The 25,668-nt window shown below is 46.0% G+C and overlaps 1 protein-coding gene across 3 annotated transcripts in view; it reads left to right on the top strand.

Moving 5' to 3' along the window:
* Nucleotides 1–4,032: 4,032 nt before the first annotated feature.
* The window catches only part of NKAIN1 (sodium/potassium transporting ATPase interacting 1), a gene marked incomplete at its 3' end in the record, with an annotated part of 62,580 nt that continues 40,944 nt past the window's right edge, over nt 4,033–25,668 (top strand). The window contains exon 1 of one of the 3 annotated variants that reach the window (XR_014514791.1): nt 4,033–4,861. Coding sequence is in view for 2 of the 3 variants with exons in the window: in XM_083456198.1 (XP_083312324.1) it covers nt 4,808–4,861 (54 nt within the window). The remainder of the gene's footprint in view (nt 4,862–25,668) is intronic. The other 2 variants (XM_083456198.1, XM_083456197.1) reach the window with 2 other exon arrangements.

Genomic DNA, 25,668 nt, shown 5'->3' with positions numbered 1-25,668 from the left:
CTCCCTGCCAGTGAGTGCAGATGGGACTGAGCTAGATGGGCAAATGATCTGGCTCAATCTAAAGCAACTTGCCATGTTCTGTTGCAATGTTATGCTCCTGAGGCTTTTCCCCCCCACTGCAAAACTGATCTTGCCATTAGGAAGCTTCTGCTCTTTTGCCATTTTCATCCATTGGGTCTAATCCTGCTCTCTGTAGCAACAAGTCTCCTCCATCTTCTGCATGATAGCTCTTTGGATATTTGAAGGCAGCTTCCCTACACCACTTTGCGACACAAACACAAAACTTAGCATAAACAAAGGGTCCCTTGGCTGAAATTAAAGTAGGGAGGCATTGCTAATAGTCTAAGGTTCAAAATGGCAGCTGACTGGGGGATCAGTTTTCAATAATGCAGTATCTCAGGTTTGATGGGTGTAAGTCTTCTTATACAGTGTAAGCACAGAACTTGGATCCATCTCCATATTGTTTTTTGGTTGTTGTTTTTTGCCAACCAGCTAGGCAAGGGGATGGAAAGACAATGTCAGATAGTTGTAGCAACTGCTACACCTCTTTGAGGTGCTGATGGGAGCACTTAACTGCCCAGTGGAAGCTATTATCTGAACAAAGGCATCCATCTGGCAGGTTCCACTGCAACTAGACACCAAACCTTACTGGATACAGGATCAGTGCCCAGAAGGGATGCAAGAACTGACCCTCCCCTCCCCACCAAATGACAGTCAGTGCCAGGACTAACTTTGCATGTGCGAAATCTGAAGCAGGCTGGGAGAGGCATCACCACCACTCTCTCTCACACCCACCCACCCACATCCACACCCTTGCCTGTGCTGATGAGATGGCGATGGCACTGAAAATGCGGCTGCAGGCACATTTGTGTTCTGTGTCTCTCACACACTTACTTTCATTTCAGCCTGTCATTATTCACTTCCACGGCCATCATTACCGCTAAGCGGTATAATTGTTTTTGCATGCATTGGAAGATAATAAAATTCCTTCTCTCCTCTTTCCTCCAGCTGCACGGTAGATCAGTTTCCACACATTGGCCATAAACATATTGCCTTATTCTCTCCCAAGTCCTGACTGGTCTGCTAGACCCGAGTCAAAGTGCAAACACTTTATGTAGCAGGAAGATTTATACCCCATCTCCCCATGAATCATGCCCGCAGTAGCTAACAGCAGTAATGAATGCAAATTAATAAATAAAACAATAGAAGTGGTCCAAATTGAAATAACTTGCCGTGCTAGCAGAACCCATCGCAAGGGCTCCTGCTAGCGCAATAGGGCTTTCCTCCTTCCCTACCCACTCTCAGTGCCTCCCTGGAGGAACAGGAGAACCCCCATAACAGCACACAGAAGGGAGCATTCCACGATCAGAAAAACTCCTTGCTGAAATAGCAACAAAGAATGCATATTTTAAAACCCCAACAATGCACCAAAATTTAAAAAATGCGAGTGTTGGGAGCAGGGGGAGGTTGCTATTCAGACCTTTGATGGAGATCATACTTCCTTCCACTTCTGGCAGAGATGTGGTAGGTGGCTTTGTGACAGTGAGATTAAATGGTCCCTTTTGGTTCACTGGACTACGGGATCGCATGCCTCAGGACTCTCTGGCTACTAACCCCGATGGCTGTGTTCTAACCTCTGCAGCAGAAGGCAGTATGCTTCTGAATACCAGTTGCTGATAACTTCAGGAGAGGCAAGTGTTGTTGTGCTTAGGTCCTGCCTGTGGGCGTTCCCCATTTCTCTGACTGAGCACTATGAGAACAGGCTGCCGGACTAGATAGATCAGCAGGCTCTTCTTGCATTCTTATGGCAGCCTTAGTTAGCCTCTCTCCTTCAGAGGCCAGGTAAAAAGCCATATCGTTTTAGCACTTCTGATGGCTGAATTCCTATTCCTTGGCTATATTTTGGTGGTGGTGGGGAGCTCTGCTGTTCCACTTTTAAAGAAACACAATGTTCTGAACATCTCACATTTGTTCCTTTTTTAAAATTCTTGTGTACCAGATGCCCAGGTGGGACAGAGAAATGGGGCATACATTTTTAACAGACAGGTGCCTAGAGTCATGCTTCAACCACTTTCCTTAATGCTGTTCAAGTTTTAATTCCTCTGTAGCAATTGTGGGATCTCTCACGTAAATCATTGTCCCCACCACCATGGCAGGGCCAATGGACCAATTCCAGGGTTTCTTTCCATGCTATTCCCATCATGCTGTCAGGCAGGAGAACAACTGGCCTCGCATGACCTATGCAGGGCTTGGCAAAGATGTCAGAATGATCCCTCCTCAGAGACTCATGGATGCTCTTAGTTTCTGGAATTCTCTTGATGACCTTGAAGCCCTTCCTGTGTTTTGTGTGGAAGAGGCAGAAGACTCCAGCCAACCCAGACCCAGGAGAACAGCGTCTCCAAAAGCCTCTTGTTATGGCTGTAACAGCTATAAGAAAAATGTTTTTTCTCCAGTGCTGCCAACATCTGCACCATACCATCCAAAGCTAGATGGGACAGTGATCTGACTCGCAACATGGGACAGCTCTGCCCAGAGATCCGTTTCCCTAGTTCTAGCCTTCATGGCTTCTGTTGGACCAGCATGGCCAGTGCTCAGCAGTGATGGGAGTTGTAGGACAACAACATCTGATGGGCCGCTTGTTCTTCATTCCTGAAGATAGATTTGGAAGGGGAAGTTGTGCTGGTCTGTAGCAGGGAAAGCAAGAGCACAAGAGTGTTATCATGCCAAAGGTCTCTATCTAATCCTGAATGCTATTTCCCACAGTGGTCCATGGGAAGCCTGCAAGCAGAGGCTTGTGATACTTTAAAAGTATCTATGTATTAAATCTATGGCATGTTGTTGACTAGAGCCCATGTCACCAGAAGCTGTTTATCTATTCATTTCAGTTTATCTCACAGGGCACCTGTGCTAAAGAACTTCTATCACCATCACTTTGCTCCCTCACGTTGCTTTCCCTCCCTACTTATCTTGACGTTATCTGGAGAACTCAAAATGTGGCACCTGATGTTCTGACAGTTTGGTTGGCCAACTACATTGTATTGTCCAAAGATGGCTTTTGAATTGCATTCATTGGTTACATTTATATCCTCCCATTTCCCAAGACTCTCCGTTCTTATTTATGATCAAGCAAGGTTACTCTTGCTTTCCAGATCCAGACTCCAAGAGGCAGCTTACTGATCCGATTGGCAACCCAGGAAAATGAAAGTAGCCACAGGAGCTAGCTAAAGGGTGGAGTCTTTGTTCCAACTCAGGTCATGTATGAAGGATGTAAAGTGCTCTGGCTTTTTAGATATACAGTGGTACCTCGGGTTAAGTACTTAATTCGCTCCAGAGGTCTGTCCTTAACCTGAAACTGTTCTTAACCTGAAGCACCACTTTGGCTAATGGGGCCTCCTGCTGCTGCTGCACCGCCGGAGCACGATTTCTGTTCTCATCCTGAAGCAAAGTTCTTAACCTGAGGTAATATTTCTGGGTTAGCGGAGTCTGTAACCTGAAGCGTATGTAACCTGAAGCGTTTGTAACCCGAGGTACCACTGTATAATCAGGGCTTTTTTCAGCCAGAACTCAGTTCCAGTACCTCTAAGGTGGGCGCCATTGCCATTCTAAAAGAATGAGGGAGGTGATCCTGGTGAGTTCTGACATCTCTTTTTCTAGAAAAATAGCACTGTATATTTAAAAAATATATGAATAAGTAATTAAATAATAACAGACAATATTAACTCTGTACTTGCTAGTTACTGTACATGGGCAGACAGATAAATTAATTAATGAGTAAGTTAGACCTTAGTTAGTTACTACTTGAGGGCTGTTCCTTGGAAAGAGAAATGGGGAGATGGATGACACATAAACACCACAACAACTTTACGCACAGTGTTTCCTCTGAGAGCCGCAGCTACAAAGCTTGTAGGAGGGGGCGGGGGCTTGGTTGGGTAATAAAGGACATCCCTATTCTTTATTGGACGGCGGGAGGGAGGAGGTGGGGCGGCCCTTCAGGTGGTGGGGCTAGAATCTCTCGGCTCTCCACGCCCAGAGCTCAGCCAGAGAGCCACGTGGTTGTGGGGGTGCGGGGGGTGGGGTGCGGTTGGTTTGTATTATTCCTGCCGCTTTCGATTGTCTTTTCCCGACGGCGCGGATTCTCCCTTCTTTTTCCTGTTTCCTCCTTTTTTTAAAACGCCGCTTTTCAGTGTTACTGTTTCGCAAGGGGGAATCGTGGGTGTGTCTTGAGGCGAGGAGGGCAAACAATGGCGAGGAGGGCTCGTTGAGAGCGCGCCGGGAGAGGATCTCCTCGCTCCTGCACTCCCACCCCATGCAAAATTGGGCAAAGCCCGGACGGCTCGTGTTGCCCACCCCGAGCCGCCCCCTCCCCTCCACCCCCCTCCCCTCTCGGGAGATGGAGGGCGAGCTCTGATCCAAGAGGGAGCAAAGGCGCGCACGCCTAGCCGCGCGCATTACAATGGAGCGAGGGGCTTCCAGCTTCCAGCAGCCTCGGAAGTGCTGCGCTGGGCGAAGATAAAACGCCCCTTTGGATCGCCTTATCTTTTTTTTTGGGGGGGTGCTGTTTTGGAAACTCGAAGGCTGGCCCCAGACAAAAGGCATCGGCGTCGGGGAGGCTCGCCAAGGCGCAGGGAAGGACAAGGCTCGGCCGTTTTGGTTTTGAAGCGCAATGGCCGAGGATGGCTGCTGGCTGCTGCTTTCGGGCGCCCTCTGAGTGAGGTTGTCACTGGCAACGGGAGGCCGAGGGCTGCTGCTGCTGCCGCCGCCGCTTCTGCTGCAACCGGAGGAGGGCGGCTTCCACGCCAGCGCGGCCATGGGCAAATGCAACGGGCGCTGCACGCTGGTGGGCTTCTGCTGCCTGCAACTGGTAAGGCGGAGCGAGGGCGGCCCCTTCTCCTTCGCCCTCCCCACTCTCGCTCCTCTATTGTGCTACCTTCTCGGTGTTTGTGTGTGATCGCTGCTTCCTCTTTGGGTGGGTGACCTTGCTGCCAAGCCCCCCCGGGCCGGCGGTTGGGAGGTTGACGAGGGGCTGGCCAGGGCGGAAAGTACTTCCTCCAGCCCACCCCCTATGCCCTGTTTTGGAGAGGTGTGGGCTGGAGAGGGCGCTGCTGGTGGTTCAAGAGTGGGGCGAAGGGGTCGTCTGCTTGCCAAGGATGGTGATGTGGGTGGGGCGTTGGGGTTCCTTGTTTCAGGGAACTTGTGGGTTTCCAAAGCGGCTCGCGTCAATCCAAAAGAGGGAGGCTTTGCCATCGGGTTTACAAACGAAAAAAGGAAAAGTCAAGGCACCGGCAGAGTGGAGGGAAAAGGCAAAAGAGAGAACTCAAACTTTAACTAGCTTTGGAGTGGATGAGGAAATGCAAGCATCGCACACAGAAGCAGTCATTTTAAAAGTAGATTCCCATGTGTTTCACGGGGCTTTGCTCCTTACAGGGGAAGATGTCTTGCACTAAGGCAGACCATTAGTCCATCTAGCTCAGTATTGTCTGCCCTGATTGGCAGCGGCTGCCCCAAGTTTTCTGGCAGGAGCCTTTCCCAATCCTTCCTGGAGCTCAAACCTGGGACCTTCTGTATGCAAAGCAGATGCTCTACCAGTAAGCTGTGACCTTTCCCCTACTAAGTGTGTTTTAGGTTTGCTGGTGGCAGGTACAGTGAAGGTGGGCAGGAAAAGAATAGCTCAAGTTTTGGATCTAGGATAGAGAAAAGTCTGCTCAGTAGAATGACATAACTCCTCTCTTTCCCCCTTCCACCTTTATATTGTTTTGCTAGATCTATCTGGTTCAGCACTATCTCCAGACACGGTCTGCTGGATGCTTATGAGAAGCCCGTAGTCAGATGCAGATGAGGACAGGACTCCTGCACCTTTAGTTGTTGCCATTCCCTCTTTTCTGTATTTATTAAGTCCCGTCCTCCTTTGCATCTGACCACCCTGCTCCCCCCTCATTTTGTGCTTGGCCAAAGATCCATCCTGGATCTTAGGACCAGAGGAAAGAGGTGGGACTGGAAATAATTGATGCTTCAGGAATCAGGACGCATAACAGAAATGAAGATGGGTTTCTAAGAAAAATAAACAAATAAGCTTGGTTATGTGTTATGGACACAAACTTGTATTCCTCCATTTACCCACACCTCTTTCCCCTTCCCCTGTTGTCTTGCCTGTGTTTTGATTTTAGATAGCACAGAATTTTACAAAGTACAGGCAGATAGGTGTGCAATCTAAGTAATGGATAATAAAGTTAACAGAGGGAGAAAAGGTTCCCCATGAAATTCAGACTTAACAGAGTCTTGGTTAGTGCAAGAAACCAGGAAATATCCCAACAATATTTGCCAAGCAATGCAAATAGATGGCTTTTAAAATACAAGCCCATTTAAATTATTTTATTTTATTTTATTAAAAACATTCCCAGGGCAATGTTAAAACAGCCACACAGCCTACAAGCAAACGAACAAAAGGAATGCTTGGGTCGATTATGATTCTAGAAAGGCTGATCTTCCTATTTATACAGGAATTACAGGGGTTAATGCCTCTGCAAAAGTGGAATGCTGCGATTTCATGCTTCTATTATAGGGAATATCATTGAGACTTGGGTAATGTCAATATTGTGTAACGCTGATATTGCCTGGAAGCCAGATGTAAACTTAAAAAGCAAAGCAGCAACAAGAGATCCAACAAAAGGTGTACAGTATTGGTATTTGTACTTTAGTTTTGGTCTTTAGTTCTTTCTCATGCAAAATACATTAGCTGCCTGGCCTGTCTTGATCAGTGCTCAGGCTTACATGAAACAATTTGCTTCCAAAAATTGTATGGGAGTGCATAACGCTTGGCACATATCTGTATTGCCAGTTGCCAATTGTATTTATCCTACTTTTCCAGCTCAGGGCAGCATATATGTTATCTCCTCTATGATTTTATCTTCATAATGGCCCTGCGAGATTGGTTAGGCTGAGAGAGAGTCACCTGGTTTGTACGTAATGCTAGAGCTTAGTCTGCGTTGACGGACATGAGAGAGTGATCCCTCTTCTCTTCCAGCACAGCCACAAGACACAGCATGCATTGCTCCTGTTTCCAGCTAGCCGTGGTTACTGTTCATGTCTGATCTGTGCTTAGTGTTAACTGTGGTTTAGTGAAACGTGTCAGGAATTGTTCACTGTGGTTTGAAGTTGTCTTGGGTCATTGTGCGCACGGTGGCCACAGTTTGTCTGGGTGTGAGCATGAGTCTCCACAGTTAGCTGAAAACAAAAGTGAAAGCCAATGATCTCCTTGTGGCTGTGCCCAAAGAAGAGAGAGAAACAGACGAGCCCAAGGCTTGTCTGTGCATGTTGCTAATCCAGGGGTGTAGAACCCTTTATTATTATTATTTCATGGGCCACAAGATGGTGATGGGTGAGGCCAAAACCCAAAGTGGAGCAACATTCATCTCTCCCTTCCTCTCCCTCTGCCACCCTCTCTCTCCTGCTACTCTTGATCTTCCTCCCTGCACAGCAGACTACAGGGGAAGGGAAGATCACTCTTGCCAGAGGTCTGAACTAATGGCTTGCAGAGGGCTCCCCACTCCTGCTTCCATTGTTCCACCCATTTTGGATTTTCTGTGCTTCCTCCTCCTGCAACTCCTGCCCCCTTTAGGGCCTCTTCCCCCCCCCATATGCTGCAGGCCCCATGCAGTTCTTGAGCCACAGGTTCCCCCTCTCCCCATGCTAAGCTCCTGGTTACGCCTTTTTCGAGGGCCACATTCCCTTGTGGGAAACCTCCTGAGGGTTACACAATGGGGACAGGTGCAAACGTAGACAGGCCAACGGATGCAAGTTTTAGCTTTGCGCAACAGGTTACATTCCAAGCATGCAGAAGCCGGGTCCCTTCCAACTCTGCAGTTCTATGTTTCTAAGTCAGAGATTCCCAAGGATAACACACACACACACACACACACACACCCCCCGCCGGTCCTCCTTCCAGGAAAGAGGTATTATCACAGTTCAATGACACATTCCATCTAGACCAGAAGCACTCAAGGGTGTGGCCTGTGAAATGGGGCGTGGCCTATCAGAGTCCCAAGAGGTTTGGGAGGCTGCATTTGACCCCCCAGGCCTGAAGTTTCCCACCCCTGGTATAGTGTTCACATGTGAATGACAGGCTAAAAGTTACCTACAGCTTTTCATGGCCGAGTGGAGTCTTACAACCAGTTTTCCCTGGTTGCAGCGCAGTTCTCTAGCTGTTACATCATCCTGTCTTTTGAAAAAGAGAGCCTGTGAAAGGTTTTATAGCTGTTTTGGGCTGGAGTGGATCTGTCCAAGTATGCTTTGCATCTGCTGCCTTTCAGTGTATGCACCCAGGGAAACTTTTATTACAGAGTGAAATCTGCACTAGTGAATAGCTCAGTCGGTAGAATGTGAGACTCTTAATCTCAGGGTCGTGGGTTTGAGCCCCACATTGGGCAAAAGTTTCCTGCATTGCAGGGGGTTGGACTAGATGACCCTTGTGGTCCCTTCATAGCTGTCAACTTTTCCCTTTTCTTGCGAGGGATCCTATTCAGAATAAGGGAATTTCCCTTAAAAAAAGGGAAACGTTGGCAGCTATGGGTCCCTTCCAACTTTACATTTCTATGATTCTGTGAGGCACTTTTAAGCTTGTGCAGCCCATTCCTGCAGCTGTATGAGGACTGAGGCGGGGAGGAGGAGACTCTGTCAGCACCTTCCCCCATCATTAGTAAACATATGAAAGAGAAATTGTGAACAGCTCTTTGTGCTAAAACTTGCTTGTAGAGTATGTTTCAACACTTTGCAGGGAGATTAAAACTGCAGCCCTAAGTAAATTTGCTTGGAAGCAATTCCACTTTAAGCTGCTGCATTAGTAAATATGGTCAGAGTCGAGTTGCACAACTTTCTGTGGGTACAGAGAAAATTACTGCTGCTGGGTACATCATTGATTTTCCCCTTGCTTGGACTTGATCAAATGAAACATCTCTCTCGATTCTAGCCGAATGCATGGAGGGGGGAGTGAGCACACAGAGCCCTGCCCACTTGTTGCACTGATTCTAGCTTCCTTGCTCATGTATACAGAGAGCATTCAAATGCATCCACATGAACAGCTTAATGCACAGAGATGAAAATGGGGTAGCTTTTCCTATTTAAAACTGGAGAAGGGTTGTGGCTTCACGGTAGAGTGGGGAACTTGTGACTGTCCAGATCTTGCTGGACTCCAACTCCCATCAGCCCCAGCCAGCATGGTCATTGGTCTAGGAGGATGGGAGTTGGAGTCCAGCAATATTTGGAGCAACTCCAGGTTCCGATCTCATAGTGTTGGTCAGAGAAGGGGAGCTTTGAGCCCTGGGGCCAAACATGGTCCTTCCAAGCCACTCTGTCAGGCCCTCAGGACTCTCCCCTATCTGCACCCCTCTCCCCAGGCAACATCCCTCCCTCACCAGCACTACACTGGGCTATCCTCAAGTGTGTTTGCCTGGCTGGAATGTTGTCCTTGAACTGTGACAAAATTCACATTGCAAAGGTCCATCTAAACACAAAAGGTTTCACAAGGAGGGATGGTTGCTGCTGAACCTCTGCTGGTAGGGAGTTCCACAGGGGAGGCCCTGCCACACTCAGTCTCTAGCGCTGAGAAATCATCAGAGGATCCTGGGTAATCATGATGGAACATACGGAATCAGGTGGTACTTAAGGCCCCATGCTTTCCCCCTTGGTTTTGTTTGTATGTTGTTGTTTTCGAAAACTTAATAAAACAAAACCAAAGCACCGCCATGCTATTGGGGACAGCGGATGAACGCCCAAGAGGCCATGGGGAATGGGCACTGGGTGCAAGCTGTTTTTCCTTCTCCGACTTTTCCACCTCTGGTCAAGCCTACCTCAGTCCTCAAGATACATGATGCCACAGTTTCCTGGCCCTGTTTTTACATTTGGGGGTCTTTCTGTTTTTCTGCACTGAGTGAAGGTTTCAATTGTTGTTTTTAAGTTTTTGTCGTTGCCCCTGAAGGCAGGTCACCATTTCACAGGTCCTGAAGTTACCACTGGAGCGTTGGCGAAAGGAAGGTTTGGTTGGAGGAGAGGTAAAGGGATCCCTCTATTTCCAGTTTGAGTCAATTTACCTATGTGTCCATTCTGTCCAAGTTAAACCAATCATAGTTGGAAGGGACCCAAGGGTCATGTAGTCCAACCCCCAGCAGTGCAGGAATCCTTTGCCCAATATGGGGCTCAAACCCATGAGATCAAGAGTCTCATGTTCTGCCAACTGAACTATCCCTGGTGCTGACTGAATGTTCATATTTAAATCAGCATGTCATCACAAAATATGTATTTAGACAATGCTGTTTTGTCTCAGTGGGTGCATTTCTAAATATATTTTGTCCTAAAACACTCGGGCTGATTTCCCCCACACATTTAGTATGGTTTAAAATAAATAAATAAATTTGTGGTCCATGTTGCAAAAATTGGAGAAGGTCAGATTTGGAAGGATAATAAATTACATCCTGATCCGCATTTTCATCCAGGAGGTCAGTTCACACGTGAATTGACGGAGATCTAACTCTAAGAAGCATCTCAGAGCAGGAGGAGAGAGTCTTGGCACACACCTCAATACTGGAACCTTTCCCTTGACTTTCATGTCCTGTAAGAGTAGTTCTGCTGGATCCAACCAAAGGTCCCCCTAGTCTAGGTCTCTGTTTCTCCCAGTGGTCCACCAGATGCTTTTGCCAAAGCCCAGCAAAAGGGCATAAAGGAGGTTGCTCATCACCCAACCCATACTCTGCTCCTGGTATTCAGAGTCGCACTCCTCCTGAACCTAGAGGGTACACACAGTGGTTGTGCCGAGGTGCTCTAGTGATGGACTGCTGTGGCAAATGCACTCTGCGTGATCATTTATTACATCTGCCCTTCGTATGCCGAAGACCCTTATCTCCCAAATACCATGTGATTCAGGCTCTCACAATCTTTCAGAAGCTTTCTTTGTGGCTGGCTGTTGTCAGTTCAGCAGCCTCTTTGCCTTGATGTTGGCTGTGCCTGATAATTGGATCTGCCTTTTATGTCGTGCCTTAAATGTGCTCTGTGACTCATCAGCTGACTCACTCCATCCTCAGTCCTTATTCTTCTATACCACTTGACACCACTGTGTTTCACGTCTCGGGATCACTGCCCTAGTGTTCTGTTTGTGTGTGTGTGTGTGTGTTTGCAGGGGGTGAGGATGGGTTGCGTGATTTAAACATTAATGAACCTCAAATGGGTGGTGCAGAATGATTTGGATGCTCTTTGCTGAATAAATGCTCCATTTTGGGACCCTTGGAATATTATCCTAGTCACATGGCAAGTTGTGATAGAAACTCAGATATATAAGGTAGGCACCCAATGGGTCCTTAGACCAAGGTTGCAGTCACTAAAACAGAATGTCTAGTTGTCATTTTGGGGCAAGTCTTGTTTTTCAAACGATGAACCGTATGTGATTGATTCTCAGTTAAATATCTGGCTAGATGACAACCTTGAGCTTTGAGAACTTAAAGAAGAAAAGCTACTTGATCAAGGGGCTGTCCACATATATATTGGCATATTCCGACCTCTTTGCCTTAATGGTGACTGCTCCTGCTCAGGCTGCACACAGAAAAAGCCATTTGGTTCCAGAAATTCATTCTAATTGCACTGATAAAATATAACTGATAGAATTCTACAAGATGTGGTATTAATGTGTGTGAAAGCAGTCAAGATCCAATGATCCCAAGATACAGTGGTACCTCGGGTTACAGACTCTTCAGGTTACAGACTCCCCTAACCCAGAAATAGTACCTCGGGTTAAGAACTTTGCTTCAGGATGAGAACAGAAATCGTGCTCTGGCAGCGTGGCAGCAACAGGAGGCCCCATTAGCTAAAGTGGTGCTTCAAGTTAAGAAAAGTTTCAGGTTAAGAACGGACCTCCGGAACGAATTAAGTACTTAACCCGAGGTACCACTGTAGTGATGTCAGGCGCCCACACATCTTCACTTGGTTGCAAGTGGTCGAAAGCCAAAATGCTAATTTTGAACACTGATGGGAAGTTCTTCTTGCTCTGGGGATCACCCACGTGTCCTCAATCTGATGTCATATTGGCACCAGGTGATTGGCAGGTGGTTGGTTCCACCCACCTATCAAAGTTGGCCCACCAGCATGGGGGGGGGGGAATAATGCACAAAGCAGGATTGAACTTCCTACGTTTCGGATGAAGTGCAGGATGTTAAATCCTGCCTTTAAGGAGTGCCACTATGGTCATGGTTAGTAAGTTGGACTGGGGAGACATGGGTTCAGTTCCCATTTGTCCATGAAGCTTTCTGCGTGAATCTCAGCCATGCACAGTGTCATTGAGAGCATGATGGTGGTTGGTGAGGAATAATGCACACTTGATGGTGCCCAGAAAAATGGGATAAATTTTCACTACAGCTCCTGTGGAACGCCCCCTCTGTGTTCCTTTTAAATCTGTTGTCATTTGCGTCTTGAAATTACAGTCTGTCGTGCATCCTTCTGAACTATAATGTGGCGTAGACACATCCCCCCTGCTCTATATTTTTTCGCAGCAAATCTGCCATTTTTAGAAGTGCATTGTCTCATAAAATTAAACTGCTAGCATAATGGATCGATGCTGTACAAATGAAATTGAGCAATTGAAATTGGATGTAACGCCAGTCAGATCTAAAGTCCAAGTTGTAATTAACTTTCTGCAGTTGGCTATCCCTGGGAAGCAAATGTTTTTATGTGCACAGCTCATCAGGCATGCTAAATCTGGTGTGTTAATCATGTGCAGTGTGTCCAAAATCTGAATAAAATTGTAAACATTCCCCAAGCATCATCTCACCAAACTTACAGCAGATCTATTCATTGAGAAAGAAGGGATAGTGGGGAACCTGGAACACAAGTTCAGCCTACCTACATCTCGCCCCATCTTCCAGAAATTATAGACCTGTTCTCTGATGCTACTCCACTGAGTGTGGTTTAAGTCCTATACCAAACCAATGCTCCACTCGGAAATGGCTTTATAAAAATACTTGTAAATATTTTAAGACATGACAACTCAACAGCAAATACCCCACTTTACATTATTCACATTTTATATTTCTGGCCAATGGGCCACATGTTTTTGGTCTCCCAGTCCCTGCAGCCCATTTTGTCAATCAGCTGAACCCATCCATCTGTCATTCTCCATGATTTTGGGTGAAGTATTGTTTTTCTTTGCCCCCGGGATTTGATTTCAAACCATGCAGGCACAGGTATAGGGCTTTGCAAGCAGTGCCATTCACCTGGTTGTTGGCTCTTGCAACATGTCCATGATCATGGTGGCCCTTGCAAAGATGGTGCATGCAAATCCTACTTTTGGCAGGGGGAGCTATGCCGTTATTAGCCAGGTGTAGGGCAGGCAAGCATGATTTGACCAATAATAATAATATATTATTATTTCTGGCTGCGTTTCCCCAGCCACTCTGGGCGGTTCCCAACAGAATATTAAAAAGACAATAAAACATCAAACATTAAAAACCTCCCTAAACAAGGCTGCCTTCAGATGTCATCTAAAAATCAGATAGTTGTTTATTTCTTTGACATCTGATGGGAGAGCATTCCACAGGGCAGGCACCACTACCAAGAAGGCCCTCTACCTGGTTCTATGCAACTTTGCTTCTCGCAGGGAGGGAACCGCCAGAAGGCCCTCGGAGCTGGACCTCAGTGTCCGGGCTGAACAATGGGGGTGGTCTCGGCTTAGGCCTGGAGACCAGAGGTTCCCCAGTGCTGATGTCTGGGTAGACATGGTACTCAGAGATATTAGTGAGAATGGCAATAATAATGTTGCTATTTGTTACTTGGCGCAGCCAAGGTGACCTTTTCGAAATGTGTCACCTGTACTATCCAAGAAGAAAATTTTCATTCTGACATGGCTTATTCTTTCCAATAACTTTTTCCCCCTAAGAACTTAAGAAGAGCCTGCTGGATCAGGCCAATGGCATCCTGTTCTCACATTGGCCAACCAGATGCCTGTGGGAAACCTGCAAGCAGGACCCAAGCACAAGAGCCCTCTCTCCTCCTGTGGCTTCCAGCAGCTGGCATTCAGAAGCATCATCACCTCCAGCTGTGGAGTCAAAGCACAGCCAAGGTGGCTAGTTTCCTCCAGGAAACTTTGTCGTATTCTGAATAGAGTCTGTCCATTGATCTCAATGACCTGGTCATGGACCTCCATGATCTCAGTGCTCCTGACCTGGAAACTCCATCCTTATTTATGGTGATTGCTGAATAGCTAGGCAGGCAGAAGACAACCTCTTGCAATATCTGTATCAATTTGTAGCAGCCGCTGCAGGACAGCAGGGCGGTAGGCCAAGAGATTGGATCAAGTTGCCTTTCTCCATAGATTGGGGATTGGGGCAGAGAGAGAAGGGAGCCTAGATTCTTCTATATGTGAGTTTTCAATTACACAATTAAATGCACAATTAGGTATAATTACCAGTGCTCAGGAGCCGCGACTGTTCATAATAGGCATGTAATCTACTGCAGTCACTGTTTATACTGCTCAGCCCCTCTCCCTAATGATTATGGAATGCTTCCACATTTGCATGGTTGCCATGGAAATCATGTTTGGAGCTGACAAACGGCACTTGGGATGGAAGGCCGCGATATTTCTTTGGGTAGGGGGGAAGCTGCAGCTGTTGGAGGGAGAAGGTTGGCTGTGAGGTCTGTGGTGGCAACTGCGGTGTCCTAAGAAGGTCAGAAGAGCCTCCCTGAATTGGGCCAATGGCTCACCAAGTCCAGCATCCTGTTCTTCCAGTAGCTGTCTGCGTGGGAAGCCCGCAAACCAAGACCTGAGCACCACAGCACTCTCCCCACTTGTGATTCCATAGGAAGGGGTCTTCATAAGCCTTTGGTGGTCAAGGTTAGTATCCATTTATATCCTCCGTGAATTTGTCCTCTTTGTAAGCTGTCCAAGTTGGTGGCCATCGCTGCCTCTTGTGGGAGCGATTTCCACGGTTTAGCATTGTGCTGCGTTTGAAACAATTCTTACATGCCCTGCATCTCCACTTAAAAGAGCAAAACCATCATGGCTAGTAGATATTTAGGAAGTTGTTGTTTAGGGTGGGTGTTTTAGATCCAATACGACAGGCACGTCCAACTCCCTAGAGACTGCGATCTACTCCCAGTATAAAACAACTGGCAGTGATCTACCCATTGTCATTGGGGGGTGGGGAGATCAAAGTTGTTGAGTGTGCTGAGCCTGGGGGCAACCCGAGCAACGCGGTCCAGGTCCGGTCCCAAATCCAAGGGTACGGCGAGGAGTCAGTCCGACAGGGCCAAGGCAGGACACGAGGCAGGAAACCAGGCAAGGTCAGGCACAGGGTCTCAGGCAGGATCTAGCATACAGCAATGCTGCTCCCGCAACCTGGGGTGGGGGCCGACAGCCTTTTATCTTTGTGGGGTAATGGCCAGTCCTGATCCCCCGGTGACTCACCTCCCTGTCTCGCCCAAAGGCAAGCACTCCTCCTGCAAGTACTCAGGTCTCTCCTTCTCTCAGACCTTAGTCTCTGCAGCTCGGGAGATGTCGGTGGGGTACTGGACCCAGAGGCCGCCTCAGCCTCTCCTGACCCAACTGGTAGTGGAGCAGCTGTGAGTGATTGCCCAGCTGAAGGCAACGGGGTAATCCCCACATTTAGAGCCAGGGCAGGCTCAGGCCCCTGACTCGGCCCAGCTGGTGCTTGTTGCAGGGGAACCTGTGCAGACTGGGGCTCTTCAGAATCAGGCCCTAGAGGAGGTTCAGATGCCGCCTGAGACAAAGGATCCGGTGCGGACTGAGACTCCTCTGGTCCTGAGCCCGAGCCCGAGACCCAGGCCATCACATTAAGCTTCTTTTAGGGTAGGCCAAAGTTGTTGAGCTTTCTTTAGGGGACCCCACAGTTGTTGAGCTTTTTTGAGAGGAGGCTAGAGTTACTCCCCTTTTTGCGGGTAGGAGGAGCGCTAAAATCACTGTAAAACTAGAGTTTGGATTTGATATCCCGCCTTTCACTCCCCTTCAGGAGTCTCAAAGTGGCTAACATTCTCCTTTCCCTTCCTCCCCGACAACAAACACTCTGTGAGGTGAGTGAGGCTGAGAGACTTCAGAGAAGTGTGACTGGCCCAAGGTCACCCAGCAGCTGCATGTGGAGGAGCGGGGAAGCGAACCCGGTTCCCCAGATTATGAGACTACCGCTCTTAACCACTACACCACACTGGCTCTACACCACAACTACACTACTAATAACAAGCAGGTGCAGCAATACATTCCGGCAGCAGCGGGAGGTGGAGCCAGTGATGATAAGGGAGCCCTCGATCGACCACAATGGACCGCAGTCATTCAAGGATCAACCTGTTGATCACAATTGACCTGTTGGACATCGCTGCTATAAGCAGATTCCTCGGGAACACCTGTATATCCCATGTGGGGTACAAATGTCTAAAGCTGTTAGTTGTACATGACAATGAAATCCACGGAGAGAAGGGAAAGTGTTTGGATGAATCCCAAACTTGAAGTGTGCTGCTTTGGAATACTCTGAAGTAACACGAACGTCCTCCAAAGTTGCCAACCTGGGGTTCTTCCCCAAGCTTTGTGGACAAAGGTGCTTCCATGCAACCTGTTGTCAGGGACTGGGCAGAGGGGGAATGGTGGAGGCCACCTCCCCAGCCTGACCCTTCCAGAGAAGAAGAAGACGGTTTAGAATTACAACAGGGGGTTGAGGGAGATCACAGCTCAGAGGCAGATGAGGAGAAAAGCTGGGAAATTATGGGAGAGAAGGAGGAAGAAATGGAAGCACCAGGGGTGACAGCTGATGGACACAGTGTCTCCAGAAAGCATTCCAGACCTCCCCTCTCTCCCAGAACACAGCGAGCCTTGAAAGTAGGAGAGCAAAGAGCTCAAAGGCAGAGGGCATGTAGCAGCACCTGTAGAAGTGACGAATGAGGAAGTGGGAGAGACAACACCATTATTCTAAGAGGCTGCATTCCCAATCCTCTCTCTGTAAATATTGAATAAAAAGCAGGTGGTAAGGACTTTTCCTTGTCTTATCCGTTCCTGGCAACCTGCCGTGGGGGTTGGTTCTTCTGCCGCCTGACACCTGTCTATTGAGAATTCCTTCTGATTTATTTGGAGGGAGATTAGTCAACATTGCCTGTTTAATGACCAGCCATTTCTATTCATTTGCAGAGAAGTTAAACAATGTTGCATCTTTGCAAGTGTTGTCTTATCCTTTCCACTCCATTCTCTCATCACTTTCTGTCAGCGGTAAATCACACCGTTGAAAGTTGGAGTTAACTCTTTGTTAGCAAAGATACGATCTTCACCGACTTGGCAGTGTGTCAGGCGTAATGAGCATAGCAGCTCATCTGTGGTAGGTCTTACCCCATGAATCAGTTGCCGAGACTGAAAGTCCTCACCTAGCTACAGCCGTCTTAAATCCCCTCCTCTCTAGGAGACCCCACCTGCAAACAATCTTTTGGAGAAGAAGGTTTGTTGCATGAGACTTCCCGGTCAACTATAATTGTTCAACTTGAATATGCTTGTACAGGTATGTGCCTGAATCCTGCCTGAAAATAGTGGCTGCCTGGAAACGCCCCAATTCTGAGTGACAGTAGTGCGCCTGTGAAAATCGATGCCTTTTCCTCCAGGATAGTGTTGGTTTTGACTGACAGCTCTAGCTTCCAACCAGGGAATAACTTTGACAGAGGGGTGGGGTGGGGGGCTCTTTTCACTTCTGATCAGAGTGCTCTGTGTTTGGAGGGATGTTGGAGGAATGGATCCGTTGCTGTCAACTGAGCAAAAAACAAAAAGAAATATGCAGGCTGCTTTTTGTACATCACAGTTCCCTAAGCTCTGCACCTGTGTATCCGAAATGTTGCAAGTTGCTTACCTGGGGATGTCTGTATGATGTATGTCATTTTCATGCTTATTCTTCCAAAACATTAGGAGGGGAGCAAATCTTTCTACCTAAAGACTTTCCTTGCACAGTGCAAGGAAAGTTGCTATCCTTATCTGTCTGAAATTTGGCGGGTTTCTATCCCCTAAGGAGGTGACAGAAATTGCGGGGAAATTGAATCCAATTCTGTAAAGCTATTTATTTATTTGTTTGTTTGTTTGTTTACTGATTTATTTATTTATTTATTTATTTATTTATTTATTTATTTATTTATTTAACCAACAACCAAAACACAGTAAAAACAAACAGTGAAACCCCCCAGGCGGCTGATACATTTGGTATACATAATCAATAATAACATATTCGTTCCCTCCTCTTCTTCCCTTCACTCCCTCCCTCAGCCCTCCTCCTTCCCCCTCAGCAAAATGGCAGCACATGGAGGCCTTGGGAGCCAGTGAGTGACTCGCCGTCCCTCCTCCACCTCCTCCTCTTCTTCATCCACCACCTCCTCCTCCTCCTCCTTTCCCCCCCACCCCTTAAAAAATAAATAATAAAATAATAACATATTCAAATTGACCATATGTACAATTCTTAACACTCCTCCCTCCACAAGATTTATTTAACTTTTAACATTTTAATTGCTCCAAATTGTTCAAACCTGCCCAAATAATTCAATATCTCCTCAAACCAATGCTCCTCCTCACTGACCTTAAACCCTTTCATTTTATGTATCTTCACAGTTAGATAGTCTAAGATTATAATATTTTTCAATTTTCCCTCCATTGGTTCCATTTAAGCAATAAGAATAAGAATAATAAAGATATAGCCAGTTTCTCATTTCCCTGTGCAAATCAACACGGAAAGACATCAAGCCTCAGCTTAGGAAGCTATCATACTGACCATTGATCTACCTAGTTCAATATTTTCTAAACTAACTGGCAGTGCCTGTCCAGAATTGCAGACTGGATTCTCTCCCAACTCTACTTGGTGATGCCAGGGATCGAACCTGAGGTCATAGAATTGGAAGGGACCCCAAGGGTCATCTAGTCCAACCCCTTGCAATGCAGGAACCTTTTGCCCCATGTGAGACTCGAACCCATGACCCTGGGATTAAGAGTCTCGTGCTCTAGCGAGTGAGCTATCCCAGATCTCCTCTTTTGCCTACAAAGTAGATGCTCTACCACCAAACTGCCGCCCTTCCCCCATATGTGGGCCTTAGATTTTCCTAAGCGAGGACCTGACTCAAAGTGGGTGTCCTGTGAAGCAGCCTGTGCCAAATTAACACTGTGAAACGCCCTGAGACCTCCGGATATAGGGTGGTATATGTTTTGTTCTCATTTTGTATTTTTATGTTGTGAACTGCCCTGTGATATTTGGGTGATGGGCGGTATACAAATTTGATAAATAAATAATAATCAATAAATTTAAAGTGTTTGTCTTATTTTTTAAAAAGTATATACTCCCTTGCACACATGAATTAAGGCAGTGTACTACAAAAGATCAACTACTTTAAAATTCCTTTTAAAACACAATAAAGTGAGAGCCAGTGTGGTGTAGTGGTTAAGAGCGGTGGACTCGTAATCTGGGGAACCGGGTTCGCTTCCCCGCTCCTCCACATGCAGCTGTTGGGTGACCTTGGGCTAGTCACACTTCTCTGAAGTCTCTCAGCCCCACTCACCTCACAGAGTGTTTGTTGTGGGGGAGGAAGGGAAAGGAGAATGTTAGCCGCTTTGAGACTCCTTCGGGCAGTGATAAAGCGGGGTATCAAATCCAAACTCTTCTAAAGCAGCGTGCATGAAACCTTAAAAGGCCTAACCTAAAAAGAAATAAAGTTTCAGTATATGCCTGGGTGAACAAAGGTGCTTTTAACTGCTGGTGGTGGATGCTTGCTGGATCTCTCAGCATCTTGGTATGAGAAGTGGGATGGCTGATTTGGATCAGTGTTTGGCAACCCTGCTGTCCTTCCTTTGCAATCTGTTGCTAATAATGCCTGTTCCTGTGGCCGTGCTGGTTGATTTTTAGTCAGAGCCCTGTTTGAGCAATTGGCTATCTTGCTTCATTGTCTCCCCGTTCCTTGCACTGAACATGGGCTGAGAGTTTGCCAGAGCTGTCAACCCAAAGATTTACTGTGTTGTCTCGAGATGCTCAAATGAAGAAGAAAAAGGGCTCCCTGTGGGCCTCGCAGAAATGAGGCCGGGTGGTGGCCGGATGCTATTTCTCTTGATTTGAATAGTCTTCAGGATTTCGTTTTGCAGCTTTCAAAGAGAGTCTTCCTGTTGCACTTGCTTTCTGGTGATGATTGGGGAATTTTCCACAACTATATTTCCCCCCACAGAGATCATTTATGAAAATGCCTGTTTTCATAACATTGTGCAATACCAGTCAAACTGATCGGGTTCAAAATTTTGTTTAGACATTTTTCGGGTGGCTCTCTCAGGAAGCATTCGTTGTGTGAGGAGGATGATTTTATTGTTCCCCTGTACCTACAGGACCGCCTTTCCTGGTACAGTGGTACCTCAGGTTACGGACGCTTCAGGTTACAGACTCCGCTAACCCAGAAATAGTACCTCTCTGAACAACTCTCTGACTTTTTGAAGACATCTGAAGGCAGCCCTGCTTAGGGAAGTTTTTAATGTTTGATGTTTTATTGTGCTTTAAATTTTCTGTTGGGAGCTGCCCAGAGTGGCTGGGGAAACCCAGCCAGATGGGCAGGGTATAAATTTATTATTATTATTATTATTATTATTATTATTATTATTATTATGGCACTTCCAAACTACAAACAGTGCAACCTCACTCAGTACAGATCAAATTACCTTGTCTGGAATAAGCTTTGATTAAAGGGAGTACCCTGCGCTCCTCTGAGAGGAAGGTGGGCAGATATAAATTAAACAAGTAAATGAGTCAATAAAAATATTTGGTGTCCTGCTGTGATTGCTATCCTGCAGCAACCCCAGTAATTCCTGCAGATTCTCCTGCATGATTAGCCAGCAAGCCACGCCCCTTAATATTGCTGTTACTTTAGCAGCACCAATAGGCTTCCTTTCACGAAGAGAAGATCGAACCTTTGATCTTTCAAATTTAGTAACATCCCTTGTAATATCTGAAAGCATTCCCAGTTACAATAAAAATGCTTGATTTCTAGAACCCAAAAACTTTCTGCTTATTTTTATCTCGTGTTTCTCTAGAAGAAAACGTTGCTGGAGCCATGTAGAAATTCTGGTTAGATTGCATCTTTCTGATAACCCAAAATCTGCTCAACTCAATTGTGCGTTCATTTTATGGTGTGGATTCATTTTCCAATATCTTAATTCACTTGATCACATTTCTCTATTAAAAAAGCATAGGCCCCACATCCAGGGATGGGAGAGAAATTTGCTCCAGTTCTTAATTAGAGGCAAGCTAGCAAATGAACCGAACATTTGCACTCACTTGAATTTTGCAACACCGTTCTCCGGCTGAATAATGTGTAAAAAAAATGGATATGCTAAGTTAGAAAGTTTGCGTATAAATGCATATATTAGTGAAGGTAACATGCAGAAATGTGTTAACTTTGGAGAACTTGCTTTGCAAAAAGTGAGCAACTTTTGCAAAACTGAATGCAAAATATGTGTATATTAGAAGAAATTTGAACTAAAATGCTGAAGAATTTTCATGAGGACTTTAAGGACTATCCATTAGCTGTCCTTTAAAAGGCACACTTCTCTGAAGTTTACAGTGCAGTTCTCTAGCCAAGTAATGCGTTCCAAAATGTATATAGTAGGATAAAGTGTTCATACAAAGGAATACAAACGTGCTTACTGGGAGAAGTTCAGACTAAAACATTAATTATATTTCATGAGGACTTCATTTTTTAAAAGCGATGTGCAAATGTTCCGGTCAGACTGCTCAGATCTACAGAAGTGGCAGTTTTACAAGTGCCGCATAATGATTGTTCCACACTTGCAAGAAGTTGGTCCTTTAGAGTGGCACCACCAACACTTTGAAACAACTTGCCCATCAATATTGGGCTGGCATCCTACCCAGGTGTGTTAATTCTTATATGTGATTTTAGCAAGTTTCAGTGTTATGAGGTTACTGGTTTTGTTTGATGTTTTTAAAATGTTTCTCATATACTCTGTGTGTGTGTTTATTAGGTATTTTTCATGACTATGTCTACTGTAAACAGCTTAGAGGTCTTGTTCTAGTAAGTCTACTGTAAACAGCTTAGAGGTCTTGTTCTAGTAAGCATTTTTTATATATACACACAGAGAGAGAGAGAGAGTTGTACCTTGGTTGATGAACTACTTGTGAGTTGAGTGTTTTGGCTCCTGAACACCGCATATCCGGAAGTGAGTGCTCCGGTTTGCGAATGTTCTTTGGAACCCGAATGTCTGGCACGGCTTCTGTGACTTCTGTTTGGCTGCAGGACTTCTGATTCCTGCAGCCAATTGGAAACCACACCTTGGTTTCTGAACATTTTCAGAGTCGAACAGACTTCCAGAATGGATTCTGTTCTGCTTCCAAGGTACAACAGTATAGAAGGGGGAGATGCAAAACTGAGAGGAAGCCTATATTGACAGATTCACCCATCAGTAGTTCCAGTAACACAATAACTTCTTCTGTGATAGCTTATGCCATAACCCCATCCAGGTCCACCCTCTCCGCCCCCCGCCCAGCCCACACATCAAAGGAAGTTCAGCATTTTGTGGTCATTCAGCATGCTCAATGTTCATTCGGCTGCTCTCTCTCTTTTTTCTTTTCTTTTTTTGAGGGGGGGGGGGCAGAAGAGGAACCTCTAAGCATGCTCTCATTTCTGAGCGGCTCCATTCTGGCTGCATAGCTAATATCAGCACCTCACTTCGCTAATAGCGGGAGTTATTGTTGATCATAACTCTCACCTTAGGGGAGCAATAAATCAATGGGAACCGTTGCTGTGCATATGTATCAATGACAACTCTGTTAAAAGTTCTGTTCCACCAGATTAAAGGCCTTTCGGGCATGCAAAAGTAATAAGATAGCTGAATTATCTTCAGCTTGGTTGTATTAACATCTCTTATCACATCAGAGAGCGTTTTTTCTTTTCTTTTTTAAATAAATAAATAACAAACCAGCAATCTTTTATTGGGATGGATTTTTCTGATGCACAAGGTTACATGTAAAATTTGTATTATAATCTGCATCATTTCGTACAGATAATTATCACCCCAGTCTTTTCACTTTAGGTATAGTATTTAATTTTTCTCTCTCTCTCTCTCTCTCTCTCTTTCTCTTTGACATCCCCGTAATTTATCTGCCTTATTTCCAAGAATAGCTGTTTTGCAAAGTTCTGCTCTACTGCATGCACATTAAGATCATCTCATTTCTACCTTACCAGCTGCAACTGTCTATACTATTTCTCAGAGCAATTTAAATTAATGATCTCTTTTTCCTTCAAACAATGATAATTTATTCCAGTCTTCCTTGCTCTCACTATCTCCCCCACCCCATCTGTAGTCAAAGCAATCTTGTATCTGATCCCTCACATAGGGTTGGCATGCCAATTGTGGGACTAGTCATGCATTCTCAGCGGACTGGTCATTTGACCGCCTACTTCTGGTGTGGGGAACCTCAGGTCCGGGAGCCAAATGTGGCCTTGTAGACCTCAGAAATCTATACACAAGCCATGCTCCTTGCTGGATCTGCTTTATACCCCAAATATTTTTGCCTGGCTAGAATGTGTCCTTGAACTCCAACCATGTTTCTTGCTTGTCTGAACGGAGGATTGGAGAGGACTGTGTGAGTATGCATAGAACCTGGTCAGTGTTAGAAACTCAGATATATACCGTATTTTTCGCTCCATAAGACACACTTTTTTCTTCCTAAAAAGTAAGGGGAAATGTCTGTGCGTCTTATGGGGTGAATGCGTGGTCCCTGGCGCTGAATTGCCAAGGGGCAAAAAGCAGATCATGCTTTTTTGGGGGGGGGAGAAGTGGGTGTTGAAAAAAACCCACTGATCGTTTGCTGATCGGGGAGAGAGATAAGGGATGCTAGAGATAAAGGAGGCTGCCTGGGAGGGGGGAGGTAAAGACAGCAAACTTGCAAGGAGGGGGGGACAGGAAGACTAAAGCAATAAGGAGAGAAATTAGAAGAAAAGGAGGAGCAAGAAACTGCTCCAGCTAAGGAAAAGACACTAAGGCAAACAAGAGGGAAGGGAGTGTTGAAAGGAAATAGCTGGTCGGTGGGAGCAGAAGAGAGATAAGGGATGCTAGCAGAGGCTGCCTGGGAGGGGGGAGGTAAAAGCCCATGGATCCTCAGGATTTTTACATTGGGCCACCCCAAATTCACCATCAGATCACATAGCATGTCCATGGCTACAGCCTGCACCAAAAAAATCACGCACCCACTGTTTCCCGGGGCTGCAGTGGTGCAAAAATGTGGTTACAAAGCACGGATCCACATGGATCCTCAGGATTTTTGCATTGGGTCACCCCAAATTCACCATCAGATCACATAGCATGTCCATGGCTACAGCCTGCACCAAAAAAATCATGCACCCAATGTTGAGTGGGGCCGCAATGGCACAAAAACATGGTTACAAAGCATGGATCCACAGGAGTTTTGCATTGGATCACCCCAAATTCACCTTCAGATCACATGTCTGTGGCCACAGCACGAACCACAAAAATCATACATCAACTGTTTTGTTCAGAATATTTTTGTTTTCCTCCTTTAAAAACTAGGTGTGTCTTATGGAGAGAAAAATACGGTGATCTAATCGCCAAATGGCACCTTAAACCTAGGCTGCAGTCGCCACAATGGAATGTCTAGGAGCTGTTCCCACCCCCATTGGATTTGTTGTGGCTGTTGTTCATTCCATTTCTATACCACTGTATATTTTAAAGAGCAAATCTCAAAGCACATTAAAACATCAGATAAAACAATCCAGAATAAAACTAATGTAAGCTTCAAGGGAAATATTTCAGATCCTTCCCAAAGGGACATTTTGCTTTCCCCAGTTGCCATCCTGGTATCCAGAGATCTCCACATGGTTGCAATTGGACCAGCACAAGTCACAAAACGTGCCTGGCCCCTGGCTAATTTTGTACATTGAACCCCAATCATTCAGCCCAGACACTGAGGTCCAGCGCCGAGGGCCTTCTGGCTGTTCTCTCACTGTGAGAAGTGAAGTTACAGGGAACCAGGCAGAGAGCCTTCTCAGTAATGATGCCCACCCTGTGGAACACCCTCCCACCAGATGTCAAAGAAATAAACAACTATTTGACTTTTAGAAGACATCTGAAGGCCGTCCAGTTTAGGGAAGCTTTTAATATTTGATGAATTGTTGTTTTTTAATATTTTGCTGGAAGCTGCCCAGAGTGGCTGGGGAAACCCAGCCAGATGGGTGGGGTATAAATAATAATAATAATAATAATAATAATAATAATAAGAGAGAGAGATGAGTGTGCAATCCCAGAGTCCTCCGTGACTGGAACTAACAGTCAGAGGTACCTTTACCTTTACCTTTACCCATTCTGTGGCTTCAATAAGCAACTCCCAAGCAGGCAGAAATACACAATTTTTTATTTTATTTTTTCTTTACAGGATAGAGATGCAGCGAGAGAGGAAACCTCACCTCTATCTTTTTACTTATTATACATATTATTTCTCCACCCACTTTTGCCTCTGGCCCCACCCCCAACTGAGAAGGTTGCTCAGAAGAGAATGTTGCCCTTGAGCTGAAAAGGGTTTTCCACCTGTGGCCTGCTACGCCACATATTCCATGAAACCAAGAAAGCCCCTGTGTATGGGGCAGCTTATCTTTTTAATGTCATTGTCA

The sequence above is a fragment of the Podarcis tiliguerta genome (genome assembly GCF_965153285.1).
Source record: "Podarcis tiliguerta genome assembly, chromosome: 8".
Lineage (NCBI taxonomy): Eukaryota > Metazoa > Chordata > Lepidosauria > Squamata > Lacertidae > Podarcis > Podarcis tiliguerta.
This window is presented reverse-complemented; position numbering and strand designations above follow the sequence as displayed.